This window comes from Orcinus orca, chromosome X (genome assembly GCF_937001465.1).
Source record: "Orcinus orca chromosome X, mOrcOrc1.1, whole genome shotgun sequence".
In the NCBI taxonomy this organism is placed as follows: domain Eukaryota; kingdom Metazoa; phylum Chordata; class Mammalia; order Artiodactyla; family Delphinidae; genus Orcinus; species Orcinus orca.
In genome coordinates, this window is record NC_064580.1 from 127,367,650 (window position 1) to 127,384,830 (window position 17,181).

General features: G+C 43.4%; 1 protein-coding gene across 3 annotated transcripts in view; it reads left to right on the top strand.

Moving 5' to 3' along the window:
• Positions 1-17,181, top strand: part of AFF2 (ALF transcription elongation factor 2) — a 499,541-nt gene that overhangs the window by 408,058 nt on the left and 74,302 nt on the right. For all 3 annotated transcript variants that reach the window (XM_049704394.1, XM_033416854.2, XM_049704395.1), the window contains one exon: positions 2,541-2,578. In XM_049704394.1, the coding sequence (XP_049560351.1) occupies positions 2,541-2,578 (38 nt within the window). The remainder of the gene's footprint in view (positions 1-2,540; positions 2,579-17,181) is intronic.

Below are 17,181 nucleotides of genomic sequence, written 5' to 3' on the forward strand. Positions count from 1 at the left end.
TTGATTTCTCTCCTCCCCGTCTTCGGCCAGTGGCACGCTCAGCCCATCACATCTAGCTCGCTTTCGAAGGAAACCACTGGAACACCATGTCCATTACTTTGTGATAATCTAAGTCTTCTTTAAGAACAGATTTGTTTGGATTTTAAGGGATTGGGAAAAGCAGATTCGCGTGATTTCCACAATGGCCTGTCTTCAGCCCGCCGCCATATCCTATTCCACCCTCCAGGACTGGGGGAGAAAAGGTGGTAGAAAAGGCCAGCGTGGGCGTGCAGACTGCCTGTGCTTCTGTAGTGAAGGTCAAGGTCTCTCCCCCACTCCTTGCCGGCATCTGGCTCTTCCTTTCAGCATCCTTTAAGGGACTGCTCAGGCATTCATACCCTAAACACCTGTGAGAGATGACTGGGCCAGCCAGACGCATAGTCCTTGTTTTCTCATTTTCACCTGTTACCTCATTCCATCTCTTTCTCACTATACTTGCCAAAATTCAACCTCAGCCACAGATGGTGAGAAAATGATTTTTGCCTACCGAGCCAAAGAAAGTGCCCAAATATTAACGGGTATTTATCTAGAAACAGAACCTGAGACTCAATAGAAGAGAAGGACTTGGATTTCCAACACTAATGTCTAAACTGGGAAGGTGTTTCATTGATTTAAAACAAATTGCTTCCAAGTGCACTGAGTTGTTGTTATGCACAGAAAGGTTCAGTATGCTTATGCCTTGGTCATTCAGGATGTCAAGTCCAATGTTGGATTTTAAATAGTCTGTTACAGGTGGTTGCCTCTGCCTTCTAATTTATAGCAGGATTCTCTTCATCCCTTAGCCCTCACCCACCTCCAGGATTCACAGATATACAGGTCTCCGAATGGATACCTTTTAAAAGAGTCTGAAGAGCCCTGAGGTTGGCAAACCGCTGCTTCAACGCTCCCCATACTGAATGTTATTTCTACAGCCTGAAAGAGTTTGGCGGGGTACAAGTTTGGTTCTGATGACATAATTATGCTACAGAAGTATGAAAAAAAATCATCACTATAACCCTCCAGGTGCTTAAACAGTTTGATAGACTGTAGCCATTCTGCCATCAGCGCCTCCAGCTGTGTTGCTTAGCAACATTTTAATTCCAGAAGAATCGAAGGAGATGCAATCCCTGTGGAGAGGGAAACAGAAATAAGAGGGCTGTTGACAGATGATCTGAGTTGTTTCTTCTAATATACTGTGAAGATCACTAGCTCTTTTCATGAATGATAAATGGACTGTACACAGATCGATGGGTTCAGCAATAAACTGGGACCAGCCTCCATATCTAAGGCACACAGGCCAAGAGGCCCAGAGATTTCCTCATTTCGATGATTTGGTGTGTGTTTTCTTAAAGGTTCCACGGGAGGAAATTGATCCAAGCCATCGGTCAGCCCTTGCCCTTTTGTGGTATCTGCTAATAAAAATGATTTTAGAAATGGATACTTCGGCCTTTCTATCACCGGGCAGGTGCAGCCAGGGGGCCGGAGCAATGCAGGGTGAACGGTTTCCCACCAGAGATCTAAAAATCCCCAGATGTGCCCATGACCATTCCCTCTGTGTCTGCCTCCACACCCTGTCATAATCCAAGCAGGTGCACGCGGAGGAGGGAGATGAGATAGTTCTGAAATATTGAGAACGGCCAATTATATGAATACTTCCTTATCTCTAAGCCAATCACAATGAGCTCCTTTAGTGTAAGGGATTTAAAATCTAATTGGTTGGTATTATCTGGAGGTAGGAAAATATCACATATTCACATAATTAGAGGGAAAGACTTTTCTGAATCACAGACATATAAACATACAGACAGATACAGAGAGCTTATAGTTTTAATTCTAAAATTTCAGACATAAGTCAAGCATATACAAAGTTCATACGTCCATTTTAAAGACCTGGTCTCGTCTCAGTGGGTGTACATTCTCAATTTATTTGAGCTCAAAATACACTCGCAACGGAGACAAGGTCTCAATAAATCATCAGTCCCTTTCTAGTGATCAACAGATGGTCAGCCCAAATAGAAAGGAGAACCATACAGGAAACTTAGGGGAGTCATGAGGAAGGGTAGAGTTGAGTCTTATCTCAGAATGTGGATGGCAGTGTGGTCCTTTGAAATTAGCCATTTTCCAGAACGTGAAAGGATGGAGTGGGAATGGGGGAGTTCTTAATGATCGCTGTTTTCCACAAGCACAGGGCTCAGGTTAAAAAAAAAAAATTGGAGGAAAAGTGGAGAGACGAGGATGGAGTTATGAACCTAAGGGCCCACTCTCACAGGCACTGCTGAATTTCCCAGGCAGCCCTGGCAGTGCCCGCCTGTGTCTGAAAGCTGCACTTGGACCGGTAACCACGCTCCCCGGGAGAGGAAAATTGCTTTCTGGGTCTCCGGTCTGCTTATCTCCAGCAGCCTGCCTTGGTTAGCTCCTCGTGTTTCTGAAGAGCATTTTATATTGCTTATTGTTTTGGTAACTAGTTGCAAAGATTATGCCTGCTAATGTTGTCTAATTGCATTTCTTTCTTCTGTTCACAGGCTGTTGAAAAGGCAAAATCTAAGAATAATCCTGTAACGTAAGTTCTTTTTTTTTTATTAGTTGGAAGTGTTCATTTGAATGTACTCCAGGCATGTGAAAGAAGAAGGTCATAAAAGAGACCTTGATTTTGAGTTCATCTCTATTCATGACAATTTAAAAACAAAAACAAAAACAAAACAAGCAGAAAAAAAAACCCTCCAATGAGCAGGGACCAGCTTTTTGATTTTTCCTGTGGTCCTGGTGAGGAAGTGCTCCAAGTTATGCCCAGTTTACATAAATTAATATGTGCCGTCCATGAGTAGATGCCAAATACTATTATAATCATATTCAATGCAGAGCACTTCAAGCCTTTGGGTTTTGCACATGCTAAAAAGATTACATTTTTAATTGCAAACCTTGGACCTATGACAGAGACGTAAGTGGCTGAAAATGTGCCAAGTGATTTCCAGCCACGTGGGGAGGTTTGGCACCTCAGCATCAAGGCCTCGCTACTCTGTTAATGAAAAGCTCATAAAAATATACTTAACTGAAGGTTTTTCTAGCTAACAGAGAGCTATTTCCAAGGCATTTTATGAGACACTCTTAAATTATAAACAAGCTGCACAGCACTCTTTTAAATATAGCACATCTTAGACAGCCTGTCTCTTCCAGAAGGGAGACTTTCAAATTAAAGATGGCTGTCTTGTCATTTGGGTTTGTGACATCTGATTGCAGTGTTATGATGCATACCAGTTCCACCAGCCATGTGGCCTAGGGAAGATCTGCTCTATTTGCCGGGTTACTACAGGTCTGGTAATATCACATCTCTAGGAACTATGTGTTAACTTATGTCAGCCGACTTCCATTAGAGTGGATAACAAATGCAGAAATGGGGAGTGCATTGATTTGTTTTTTAATCTGTATCTTTTAATATAAAGTGTGTCTCCTGTAGATGGCATATAGTCAAATCTTGTTTCCCCCCCCCACCCAGTCTTACAGTCTCTGCCTTTTGACTGGATTGTTAAATCCATTCACATTTAATGTTATTATTGATAGAGTTGGATATATATGGTTAGTTATCCAGTTATCTAGTTGGGACTGCATTGATTTTTAATAGTTTCTGGGAGAATGGTTCAGCTAATGCCAGTGACAAGAAGGCTGCTTGTGTTTTATAAAATAATTAACTTTTCCAAGTCACCAGGGTAGTGTTTAGCACACCATTAAATCCAAGCTCCAATTCATTTTTCCAAAAGGTCTTGTGTACTTTGTTTCTAAATTTAATTTTCTTAGGCCATGGAATATTCCTTATCAGCCTCCTGTAGCCTCTGGAGGGCTATCTGTGGTCTGGAGATGTATTATGCTATAGTCGTCCTATGGGAGCATTTTTAGTAGCTGAATTTTGGTCTGGTTGTTTGGTTGCGGTTGAAATCTTCTCTGCAGCCTGATTTCTTTTCTGTCTTTGCCCGGAAGGCTTCTCTACTGCGAGCCCATGGCAGGCAAGCTCCACGGATTAGAGGATGGTGCTAATGAGGCCAAGGCCAGGTCTTGAGTCCCTGGGTGGGCCATTAGTGATCTTCTTTCCCATAGTCCGACTGCGCCCCTCCCTCCAGTTCACCCGCGGGCAGATGCATGCCCCGGGTCACAAGGGATGGGGCAGAGGCTGGCGGAGTGTAAATCTGGCCCTCAGTGGGACAGACATCTCCAAGTTCAAGCCCTCCCGATAGGAAGCGAGTCCCAAGCTCCCTCTTTGCGTGCACAAGACAGCCTATTGGCAGTGTGCGGGGCTTTGTTAAGTCGTACTGATGGCCTGGAAGTGGGACCAGTTTTCTGTCTGCTCCTTGTGAGAATTCGACCCTACAGATAATTATATTTTTTAAGAGCTCTGGCTAATTCACAGTACAGACTGTATCGAATGTCTAGCACTTTAAGGAATGTTGTAACGAGAAAACAGAAAAACTAGAAGAGCCAAAGGGTTACTAATAGAATGTGGAACAATATTTTACTCTTTAATATATTTGAAGATCTGTCCAGTAGCAAACCTAAGTCACAACCGACTGGGAGGTGTTGAGAATTGTCTTCCGATTAGATAAGATACCGCTGTCAGCGTGAGTTTGAGTGTCCTGTTGCATTTGGTACCTAATACCTGATACCTAACTCAGTTGCCCAGCCACAGCCACCTGGGTACTTTAAGAAGACAGCCTTCTTCAAGACCTCAGCTCAGGGACAGGAATTTCAGAGCACGGCTCAATTAAACTGCCTGACAGCAGAGCAGAAGCGAAGTTTTGAAAAGTTTTACGTATAGTGGTCCTCTTTCCGTTTCTGACGTCTGCCAGAGAATTTTAGTTACACACAGTGCACTGCGATCCCAAGTAGAGTCAGCGTTTGTTACGTGTTTTCTCAACGAATGCACAAGTAAACAAATTGGACACATCCCAGAAAACACTCCTTTCAGGCACCTGGCCTGGAGGCTTAATAAGACTGGTACCTACCCTAGTAGAGTGTCGGGGCCAAAGGGTTCGCGTGTTGTAACTGACCAAGGCGTCCATTCTCTTCTTCTGATTCATGCCACGTGTAAAATGTTCCTACGTTGCTCTGGTTCATACTAACTGCTTTGCCTCTGACCAGTTATTGGCTTGATCTTGTATATGAGAATTAACATGTGATTGTTTGAGCGTACAATGAAAAGTGTGTACAGCCTTGCTGGAAAAGTAGAGGTCTGGAGGCATCACTTACAACTCAAGTATGAACACAGATTGGTGAAGATGATCATTATGTGTGATTGGATGTCATCCTCTGGTGCAGAGTTTGGCAAATGGTTGGGGAAAAAAATCAAAAGAAGACTATTACATGACATGTGAAAATTATACGAAATTCAAATTTCAGTGTCCATAAAAGCGGTTTTATTGGCACACAGCTACACTCATTTGTTTCAGTATCGCCTGTGGCTCCTGTGCTACAGTGGCAGAGTTAAGACTGTACAAACCACTAAACCAAAAATATTTACTCTCTGGCCCCTTACAGAGAAAGTCTGCTGACCCCTGCTCTGGCTGGTCAGGTAGGAAAAGGTGCAGATGTAAACTTTCCCGTGACAGCGAAGGTTAAACTATGAACCCTTTCTCTTTTTGTCCTCTAAAACACTGAGTAGGTATTTACTGAGCACTTTATCTTGTGTTCAGGACTTTCTGGGGCTGAGGTATCACCTAATCCTTACTCGGAGCACAGAGACCATTCCGAATTCAGGATCATTGAAAATCGTTATGGATATGAGGTCCATTGACGGAGCAGTGATGCCTCAGAAACCCGTAAACACATAACTAGAGCATGTTGGTAGGCTTCCAAGTTGTGTGTAGATGGATGTATTGCAAATGGCATATACATTTTCTAAAATTCTATTACTTCCCAAGATCTAACTAAGGCTAATTAAGCTTTCAATTCAAGTGAGGGTAAATGTTTCACAATGTTATGTACTTTGGATATTTTCTTCTCTAAAGGTTCGCCTTCCCCCTCCCTATTTCTCAACCACTTGTTTAATTTATTTTTAATACCTTCATGGTTGTAAGCTTCTTTCATCACCGTAGGGAGACGGTGGTACACATTAATTACACTCCATACAAAGGAGAAATTAAATATACGCTTAGTGAATGTAAGCACATAATGTACCTGGATACACTAACGATTTTACCTTGAAACATTCAACATTACCTCTGAGGATAAGAATCAAAATTGTACGTTCTTAAGATCAGTGATCAGGACAAGAGATACTGGTGTACCTATCAGTCAATTGGAACCATGCCCGTATCAAAGCTTGGTTAGTATGTTCAAACTGTGCCTCTTTCATGTGTCAGAGAGACTCTCGCTTGTATATGAACGTTCTGCAGCAATTATCTGCAAGCTTCATTGTGGCGTCAAGGCCTGAGAGATGTACAGATTTCTTTTACCATATGTGACTTATCACATACATTTTTTTAAAAAACACATTTCTGTTATTAAGACATATGTGATAGTACACTTCTGCAAATGTGAATTGCTTTTGGCTAAAAGCCATGCACTAATAAGTTGAGTTGAATCTAACCGAGGTTGACATCTGTTACCAAAAGGGTGGGCAAGCAAGCAGTTAGCAAGCATGAAATTCTTCCTTGCGTTTACACGTTAACAACGTTAAGCAACGTGGTGGTTGTCTTTCACAAATCGGGACCCGCATCCGCTCTGCTTAGGAAATTACCGCTTTATTTAGGCACTGATCCGTCTTATAGATATGGTGGTTTCATTATTGAAAATGACAAATAGCCACAAAGATCTTCCTGACCACGACGTCTGTGCATTATTCATCCAGTGAATATTTACTGAGGATCTCCAGCATTCCAGGAACTGTGATAGATGCTGAGGGAATTAAAAATAAACCTGACACGGGTCTTACCCTCGAGGAGTTTAGAGTCCAGGAGGAGAGATCCAATCGGATTGTAAAGAACTAAATACAAGATAGAGAGACATACGTTTGGTAAGTGGGGACAGATAAGGTACAGGGGAAGCTCTCGGGATGGAAAGTGCTTCTAGTTACATCACTATCGGAGAAGATGGGGGAGAGGGAGAGGAGGAAGAGACGTTAGGACCAGGACTTCAGAGACTGCTGGCTTGAGACACTGCTGCTGAGGTAGCAGGCAGTGAAAGGACCGGCTGGAAACTGAGGCTCGGAAGAAATGGTGGCCTAGGGCCCTCGGAGCTTATCCACATAAAAGAAATGAGCTTGGTAGAGTCGGATGCCATTGAAGACCTCTGCCTTGTTGCTGTGAATCGCCAGTTAGTCCACTAGTTATTAAACGTAAACAAAGAGCCCGTGGACCTGGGGTCTAGTCCTGAATCTAACGCTAGCTTGTGGTGTGAAATCGGATATGTTCCTTCCTTGCTACACACCTCAGCTAGGTTATTTACATGGTTCTTCCACCTCTTAAACGTAAACCAAAGCTTCAAATTCTGTTTTATAATGATGCTTATTTGAGGAAATACTTGATGTTAAAGTTTGATGTGGATGCATACCAGCCCATACATTATAAACGTTGCATATATGATATATGCGTTTATACACACACATGCACGCGGGCACACACACACACACACACAGTGCCTTTTCCCATAATTTCTGCCTCGTGCATTCATGAAATGGGGGACAAGCCACATCACTAAAGTTTTAAAGAAACACGTTAGATAGATTAGCGTGGCTCCAGGGATGTTGGGTTGAGCCTTTTAGATGACCCCTGTGACCAAAGGTGATTTGTGGTTGGAGTCTGTATCTCTGGTGCTTTTGGACACATGCACGTCACAGACACGCAGCTCATCCCTGCAGCCTCCATGTCCTCTCAGAACGATAAGGCCATGGGTTCTGTACTGTGTTCTGCCGAGTTGTGGGACTGTCTCCTTTCGGAACAAAAGGCTCCAGCACCACGGAGCTTCGGCAGACACCGTGCCAGCCCTTTCCTGGAGCACCCTGTGAATAATGCAGGCTCAGAGAGGTCCTGTAGAAAGAGATCAGCTTATCTTTGTCTTACCCAAGGTTTCCCAAATGTGTTGGACCAGAGGGCACCTTTATCCAGCACAGTGGTTCATGGGATACGGAATCGGATGCTCCGCTCTATGCAAAATAAAAGGACCACATGGGGGCCCGGCCTCCGTAGGTGGTTGGAGAAACCTAGGACCTGTTCATTGGTGTCCAGTCTCTAGCAAGAGTATTCGAGGTGAGCAGATGATTGAAAAAGTTCACCACGGGAAGGAAAGAAATCCCCCATGTCTGAAATGATAGACTGTCTCCTGTGTCTTTTACTGTGTCATACTGTCGATGATTTTTATCAGTTGTGGGTGTCCCGAGGAGCAGTTCTCAATGAGGGGAGGGGACGTTTAGGGTTAGGTCCCTCTGAATGAGATCCCAGAAGCCAGCAGTCATCCATGTGCTCTCTACGATGTCAGCTAAAGCATAGTCACCCTCTCATCGGCTCTGGCCATTTTAAAGGTAGTTAAAGGAAAGATAACAATAAAACCTCTTTTTAAACAGCTACGTAAAATAAAATGTGCTCTCTGTGTCGTCCAGATAGCTATAACTGGAGGCAGAAGGTCCTAGCAGTCATATTCGTAGCTAATGAAACTTGCCCAGATTTCTGGACACCCTCCTTCTCCTTGGTAATTGGAGTAGCATCATCTAGGGAATCTCGGAGGAGACAGCTGAGACCTAGAGAGTGGACTGCCCAGAACCCTGAGATTCCAGCGACTCTTTCCACTTTGAACCTGCTGCCGTGTTCTCCTCACCTCTTAGAACACACATGGTCACTTCCAGTGCCTGTAAATTTGTTGTTGGCTTTAAAAGTCTTATTATCTAACCTTGGTGACAGTTTGGTTTCTGAGAATATGACAACAAATGCTTCAAAAAGTAACGAACCCACACAACTGCAGGCACTTCAACAATTAGGCCAACTTCGATTATGTTGACTTTATAAGGAAGAGTTTCTTCAAAACTTCCAGCATGTTGGTGTGTCTCATTATCACCACTCATCTTTCTAAAGGCTTGATGAGAACCTTTCTTCTTTAGGTGGTCAGTTAACACTAAGAACCGTGATGAGAAAATGGAACTAGAAAGCACTCAGTTATTGGTGGAGCAGAGCAGCCTCAAGCAAGCCAGCAAAGGTGCAATTAAACCATTTTATAGGAAATTCAGCCACTTTTTAAGCAACATTTTGAAAACACCTCTTTTTATCCTGTACTTCATTAAGTAGCGTGTTACTTGCTAACTCTGTTCTTCGTATTAGCATTTGCTGCTTAAACAAAAATGGACGACTTTGTTTAATCCATGCACACAAGTGAACTGAGTTACACCTAGAATTTTATTTTAACATTTTATTTAACATTTTATTTTAACATTACCATTCAGCGATCTTTCAGAAAACTGTTGAAAACTCAGAATCACATGGCTGATCTGCTCGAGATTCCAAGAAGTCATGTCATCTGTTCTTTGAACCAACATGACTTGTGTACCTACTGTGTGCCAGGCTCCGTTGAAAGGCAGAGGAGTCAGGGAAAGCTTCTGCCCTGAAAGTTGGCACACTCTGGGAGGAAACGGACGCATCATGCCCCACAGGCTCTGCGACTGAAGCGTATGCAGCATCTTCCGTGGCTGGGATGCAGGATCGAGCAACTGCTTGGAGGGGACTCTCCCTAGCTCAGCAGGGGCCCCAGTGAACAGTGGGGATGAAGCCATTCAAAAGAGAACAACACTTTCAAAAGGCACGACGAGAGGAAAGCACGTGCGTGTTGTGAGCAATATCTGGGAGGTCGAGGCAGCTAAGGAGAAGAGGCGTTTTTCACAGGAGCAGGAAATACCAAGCTTACTGGAAGCAACACACCACCAAAGACTCGGGCCCCACTTTTAGCATGAAGAGGAGAGTAGTACAGTGTAGACGCAACTAAGAAAACGCTAAACAGGAGTCTTTTGTTACGGAAACTTAAAGGTGCGATGTAGGGATGGATTATAAGGCACCCTCTAAAAAAGGTTTGTGGGGAAATAGACATCAGAAAAAGGACATTAGGTAAAAACTTAGAAAATCTGAATAAGATATGGACTTCAGTGATAATAATGTATCAGTAATGGTGCATGAGTTGTGACAATTGTACTAATGTAAGATGTTAACAATCGGAGAAAATTGATGTGGAGTACACAAGAACTCTTTTTTTTTTTTTTTTTTTTTTTTTGCGGTACGCGGGCCTCTCCCTGCTGTGGCCTCTCCCGTTGCGGAGCACAGGCTCCGGACGCACCGGCTCAGCGGCCATGGCTCACGGGCCCAGCCGCTCCGCGGCACGTGGGATCTTCCCGGACCGGGGCACGAACCCGCGTCCCCTGCATCGGCAGGCGGACCCCCAACCACTGCGCCACCAGGGAAGCCCAACACACCCTAATATTTTGACTGCTTTCCTTCTTCTCTTAACCCCCACGTTCCCACAAGCGGGGTCCACGTAGTTAGGGAAAATATTTCAGAAAACTCCGGATGTTTGCTTATTTTGTTAGCAGCTTCAGGGAGTGAATGGCTGTCTAACTCCATGGCTCATCCACACCCACTGGTGTCCGCGTTATCAAACCCTATAAGTGGGAGTGGCCAGGAATCTGCTAATAATAGCATCTCCATGGAGAAGCACACTTTATTCATTTCTCTACCACCAGCTGGAGATGTGTATTACTACCCACATTGGCTAAGTGAAAGGTTAACTGGCCTCAAATCATGATACCAGGGTTTACTAAGCAAATTCGACAAGCTGGTGAACTTGCTTTGGAGATCTGCGTAGACGTGTATATACTCTCTCTACACACGTATAAGCATTCATATAATTTAAACCCCACCTACTTCCAAAAATAGATTTGATGTGACTGAAACAAGACTGTAGAGGAGGATGTTTAAAAGAAACAGGAGACCCTACTATTTCCTAGCACTACAGAAACATCTGTTTTCACATGTGATGCAACTAGAAAATGCTGTGTGTGTTTAAATCTACCCAAATGAGGGCTGCCCTGCAATAACGGAGCTGAGCATTGCCGGCCCAGAGGCTTTCGGGAGATCCTCTTGGGAAGTTCCATCACGCATGTGTGAGGTTCTTCTGCTGCTCCTTAGTGATGGGTGGTAGACCTTTGAATTGGGGTTTAACTTTTGAAAACTAGTCCAGGACAGTGAGTGATTTAGAGTCATGGATGTTGAAAAAGTGGGTAATCAAGACAATCAATGTAATATTGTTTCAAAATATTAGTGATTTTCTCTTGTGGATAGGGAACGCCCTGAGGAGGAAATTTACAAAGGCTTTGTAAAACAAGCGCAGAAGCGTTGGACACGCACCCTGTGCAAAATAGCAACCTGTCCCGCATGTACACTCCCCGTCCCCTTTATTCTCCCTCTTTAGCAATTGTTAGCATACCATATCTATCCACCTGTCTGTCTCTCTGTCAGATCGATCTCTTTAGCTATCATCTATCAAAGGTTTGAAGCGTCACCTTCCATGAGAATGTCAGGTCCATATGAGGGAGAACTTTGTTATTCACTGCTGTAACCTTAGTACCTCAAGCAGTCCCTGGCATACAGTAGGAGCTCAGTATTTGTTGAATGAATGAGTGCAGGTGTCTAAGGACATGACTTTGAAGTTCCAGTCTCATAGTTCAGCATGAATACGAGTTTAATCTTAGAGGAAGCCTGATTTTGCACTCTCCTTGTTAGCCCTCATCTGAGTTATAACTTTTCCTAGAAAGGAACCGAGCTTTCCTTTAAAGGAGTCAAGATTCCATATGGGCTTAACTCTGAGGCATTTTAAAGTGACCTGTACTGTCTATATAGAGCTAGAATTTTCTGTCTCAGTTGATGCCTCCGGTCTATAGCCGCCTTCCCACTCAGGATATGGTCCTGCTCTTGATTTTGAAGGGAAGGTGCAGTGGGGGGAGCGGGGAAGATGTCGGCGTCCCTGTGGGTGGGGCTTAGGCGTGGGCAGTTGCATTTGATGTCATTAAGCATTCTCAAGAATGACAGAAGGCACATTTTTGTCACTCTAGGACAAGGAAACAGAGCATTCAGTTAACAGGTGACAACACGTGATAGTTCCTATTTTTTGGAAAGGCCATCTTGATGCTCAGAAACTAGCAGGATAGGACACACAGCAGCCGATGCCGAAACATGCACACTCGCCCTCTTCCTCAGCGCTGGGGAGTCCGAGAAGCTCCTGATCTCTGGTTCCTCCTACCCCCATACTTCACCATCACAGCACAAAGAAGCCTTTGGTCAGTGTCCGCATTGACCAGTAGCCCCGGCTCTCTCTTTAAGGGAGCTGGTCTTTGAGCCACAAGGCTTCAGGCAGTAACTCTGTGCAGCAGTAAAACGAAACACACCTCCTTTCATCTCATGTTATTTTCATGAATATGTAAGTAATTAAATCCTTTGGTCACATCTCAGTAGACGGAGTTTAAAAAACAAATTTCTCACTGGATATCGATGTGTCTGAGAGAAACTAAAAAACAAGACCGTGTTTCAGGAAATAACACTGCTTCAGGATTCATTTTGCCTCATACAGCATTTCCTAGAATTGAATTGCCTGATCTCCCTCGGGGATCGCTCTTATGCTTGCAAAAATCGAGGCTGATTTTATTGGAAAATCATCTCCGGATGAGGAACGTACTCCAGAGGAACCTGTGCATGGGACGAACAGGTTTCTGGTGCCCATGGCACGTTATCCAGGCCGATGCTGTGTGAGTTCCCCATCTTTCTGTTCATTCAGCCAGCACATTCATTAGCGATCCTTCAGGCAGGGTGAAAGAACAAGACAGATTAGGGAAATTTACTTTGAATTGTTTGGGGGACTTATTGACGAACAGGTCAGTAATCAAATTCTAGCTTTTAACATACTCATTAAATATTTTACTCGTCATGGCAGGACTCCCTGTAGTTTGTACTTCAAACGCTGATCATAAAACAATTTGGCACAAAGATCTAGGACGTTGAAGCTCTTGGATGGATGACAGGGCAGAATTATGGAGGGAGAGTGGTGACACTGAGTAGTGAAGCTCTCATACTACCTTTGCAGGCATAGCTCATCCATCAGTCATTGCCCGCTTGTTGACTTTTTTAATTATGAAAAGAATCCAGAGTTATCTTGACAGCACAGCTAAACAGGAGACCCCAATTCAGAAATGTACCCCAGCTCCCAAACTCCACCAAGTGCAAACTGAAAATATTGTAGACAGAATACATTGAGCCTCCAGGACAGAGGAAGGGAAGGAGAAAACTGATGTAGAAGCCACACATCAGGGGGCTCTTGGGGTGACGTTGACTCTGGAGACTGAAGAAAAGGTACTCAAAAGCTTATTTGCTTCATGGTTATGGGAGAGTTGGCGGGGACGGACGGAAAGACAGAAAGGATAGTTTTATGAACAAGAGTGGGAGACAGAGCAGAGTGGACCCTCATCAAAGTATATACTGCATCTTAGCCCTTGAACTTCTTAGGCAAAACCTACACTAGGAAGGAGAGAGACGATTCCCCTGTTGTGTTGCTGTTAAAAGTCTCTCTGCTTACGGCCACTCATCGGAGCACAAGAAAACTTGATCAGAGGTGATGGGCTCGATGCCTACCTCTAGGTTTAAAATAATTCAGACGTTAAGTGTAAAAGCCAAAATGTCGGCCTGTGCCGACTGGTTGGGACCCTCCTTTTATGAATTTTGTGCCCAGATTATTACTAGCATTACTTTAACCGAGAGAGGGAAAGTAAAACAATTCCCAGTAGTAAATTCTCTTTAGCTACTGATGTACCTGACAGAAGGCTTAATACTTGTGTTTCCAGCAATGAAGAAGCAGCCCTACGCAATAGCACCGGAGCTCAATTCCCAGCGGGCATAACGGAGCTGACTGGATATATTGAGTTCTTTGTGTCACTCAAAGAAAGCAGAATCTCATACACATCGGTGTTAGCTTCCTCTCACTTCATTTCCATTTTCAATAACCAGTGTCATCACATGTAACAGTTTCTTCATAATGAAACTTCATGCCGAATTGGATTTGTCTTTCAAGTGAAAGCACATGGTGAAGCCTTCTGAAATCTGATCCTTGAAAGAATTTTTACTGCTACAGAAATCTTCAGTATACCTCAGATTCCCCAAAAGAAGAATAAGGAAGCAAATGAATAGTAAAAACAAAATTGCTATGTTTGAAAAAAAAAAGTTATATTTCTTCTTTCGCTATTTGAGAGGCCTGGGGAAAGAAGTGCTCTGGTTCATCAAAATAGTTTGGTTAATGGAACTACCACGTGTAGAGAATGATTTTCAAGGAGTTACAAGAGTGTCTGATCCAGAGACCATCCCACACATAATCTAATCCTTCGTCGATGATTTAGGAAGACCATGCAAGATGATCACAGTGAACAGTTCTCATCGTGCCATTTGCACAGGAATCCTGGTTGCTCAAAAGTTCTCGGTGTTTACTGTTGGTAGGAATGTAAACTGGTGCAGCCACTATGGAGAACAGTATGGAGGTTCCTTAAAAAACTACAAATAGAGCTACCATACGACCCAGCAATCCCACTACTGGGCATATACCCAGAAAAGATGAAAACTCTAATTTGAAAGGACACATGCACCCCAGTGCTCATAGCAGCACTATTCACAATAGCCAGGACATGGAAGCAATCTAAGTGTCCATCGACAGATGAATGGATAACGAAGATGTGCCGTATTGTACGGTTGACCCTGAACAACACAGGGGTTAAGGGGCACCAACTCCTGCGCGTAGTCAAAAATCCAGGTATAACTCCACAGTCAGATTCAACAAACTGTAGTACCATAGTACATATTTAGTGAAAAAAAACCCATGTATAAGTGGCCCCATGCAGTTCAAACCCATGTTGTTCGAGGGTCAACTTTATAGCTGATGGAATCTTATTCAGCCACACAAAAAAGAAGGAAATCCTGTCATTTGTGACAGTATGGGTGAACCTTGAGGGCATCATGCTAAGTGACATGTGGAATCTAAAAAGAAAACCAAACTCATAGAAAGAGAGAGTAGATTAGTAGCTGCCAGAGGGCGGGGAGACATGGGTGAAGGTGGTCAGAGGGTACACACTTCCAGTTTTAAGATGAGGAAGTTCTGGGGATGTAATGTACAGCATGGTGACTATAGTTAACAATACTGCATCGTCAGCTTGAAAGTTGCTAAGAGAGTTGATCTTAAAAGTTCTCACCACACAGACAAAAAAAAGGTAACTATTTGAGGTGACGGGTGTGTTACCTAACCTGATTGTGGTACTTGTTTTGCAATATAGTATATCAGATCATCACGTTATACACCTTAAACTTACACAATGTTATATGTCAATTATATCTCGCTAAAGATGGGGAAAAAAAGAGCTAGGTGTGTAGATGCAACCGTGCTCAGTCTCACTCCTCAAAGAATCCAGTTCTGTTCCTGGATTTGACAGTTTGGTGTTAAATCACCCCTATGCTCCACCCGCTTCCTACCGCCTCGACAGAACTATAGTCAATCTCACAGTGATGTGAAAAACATTAATCTAGTGTCTGCACAAATTCTCCAATGTCCAGGTAAGTCAGGTATCGCCTAGACAGCTTGTCTACTAATTCTCCGACATGAAAATAGTTGAATTAGGGTGGTTTGGTGATGGATTATTGAGAACAGGACTTCCCCACAGTTTTTTAGTGGCATAGATTGCAGAAATGCAGGTCTACTGATCCTTGTGACACTTGGGGTGGCAGGACCCAGGAGCCCTGGAGTCTCTTGACTACAAACCATACTATTCCAATCCTTTCCTACATGGACCAACATGTGGAAAAGGTTAGAAAACACTCTTCTAGGGATCTGAGCGTTATGCGTCCATATTCATCTTTTTTAAGATTAACATTTTTCAAAGCAAGATAACGTCCCCAGATAGTGAAAGCTTCAAGGTCATAGCTCTCTCTTCCTTCCGCCAATTGTTGATGGGCTAAGTTAAGTTTCCCAAAGTGTGGTCCGTGGACCGTGTTTTGAAGGATGTTAATAGGTGTTATGCAGGAAACAAAACAAACAGGTGCATGTGTGGGTGTGTGTGTTTGCTGCAAAGCGGTCAAATAAATACAGCAAATGCTGGGTTTAAAAGTTTTCTTCTAAGTTGAATTTTGAGCCCTTAACATTCTAATGGACATTGTGCACCTCTCAGAGGGGGAATATAGGTTATTGCAGTGGTTCCCTAGCATGTTTGACCTAGAAGCCTTTTGTCTATGGAATATCAAAATCTACTTAGAGACATGCTGGGATCAGTAAAGTTGGGTTGCATTAATGATGTCAGCTCAGTAAGTTAAGCAAAGTCATTCTCATTTGAGGGTGCCTCAGTGAGCCAGAAACAAGTTTCTTTAGCCAACCTACTGTTGATATGTGGAGCCACTGGGGCACAACCTGGAAGGGTCACCAGCTTATTACCAAGGGGGCCACTAAGGGGGCCACTAGTCTGAATCAACTAGACAGTGGTCCTAAGCAGTCTTCAAGCCACAGCCCCATTGTAAGCAGGTAAAGTGAACTGGAAAACTGGAGTAATGATCTGATGAATTACATAAATACGAATACCCATACTGTCCAGATCAGCATCTCCTGTAATGTCTATCCCTCTCTTAAAACTGTCTCTATTTTAGACATATACCTTGGTGTTTTTGAGACGATGACACAATTTTTTAAACTAGCTATTTTAAGATATAATTCACATAGTATATTCACAGATTTGTACAACAGTCACCACAATCAATTTTAGAACGTTTCCACCATCCCAAAATGAAACCCTGTGCCCGTTAGCAGTCACTCGCCATTCTTCCCTCCTCCCAGCCCGTGCCACTCGTCTGCTTTCCGTATCTGTGGATTTGTCTCTTCTGGACATTTAATATAAGTGGAATAATACAACATGTGGTCTTATGTGTCTGGCTTCCTTCACTTAGCATCATGTTTTCAAGGTTCATCGATATTGTAGCATGGATCAGTACTTCATTCCTTTTCATGGCTGTATAATATTCCATTTTAAGGATAGACCACATCATGTTTATCCATTCATCAACAAGGGACATTTGGGTTGTTGTCACCTTTTTGACTGTTATGAATAGTGCTGCTATGAACATCGATGCGCAAGTT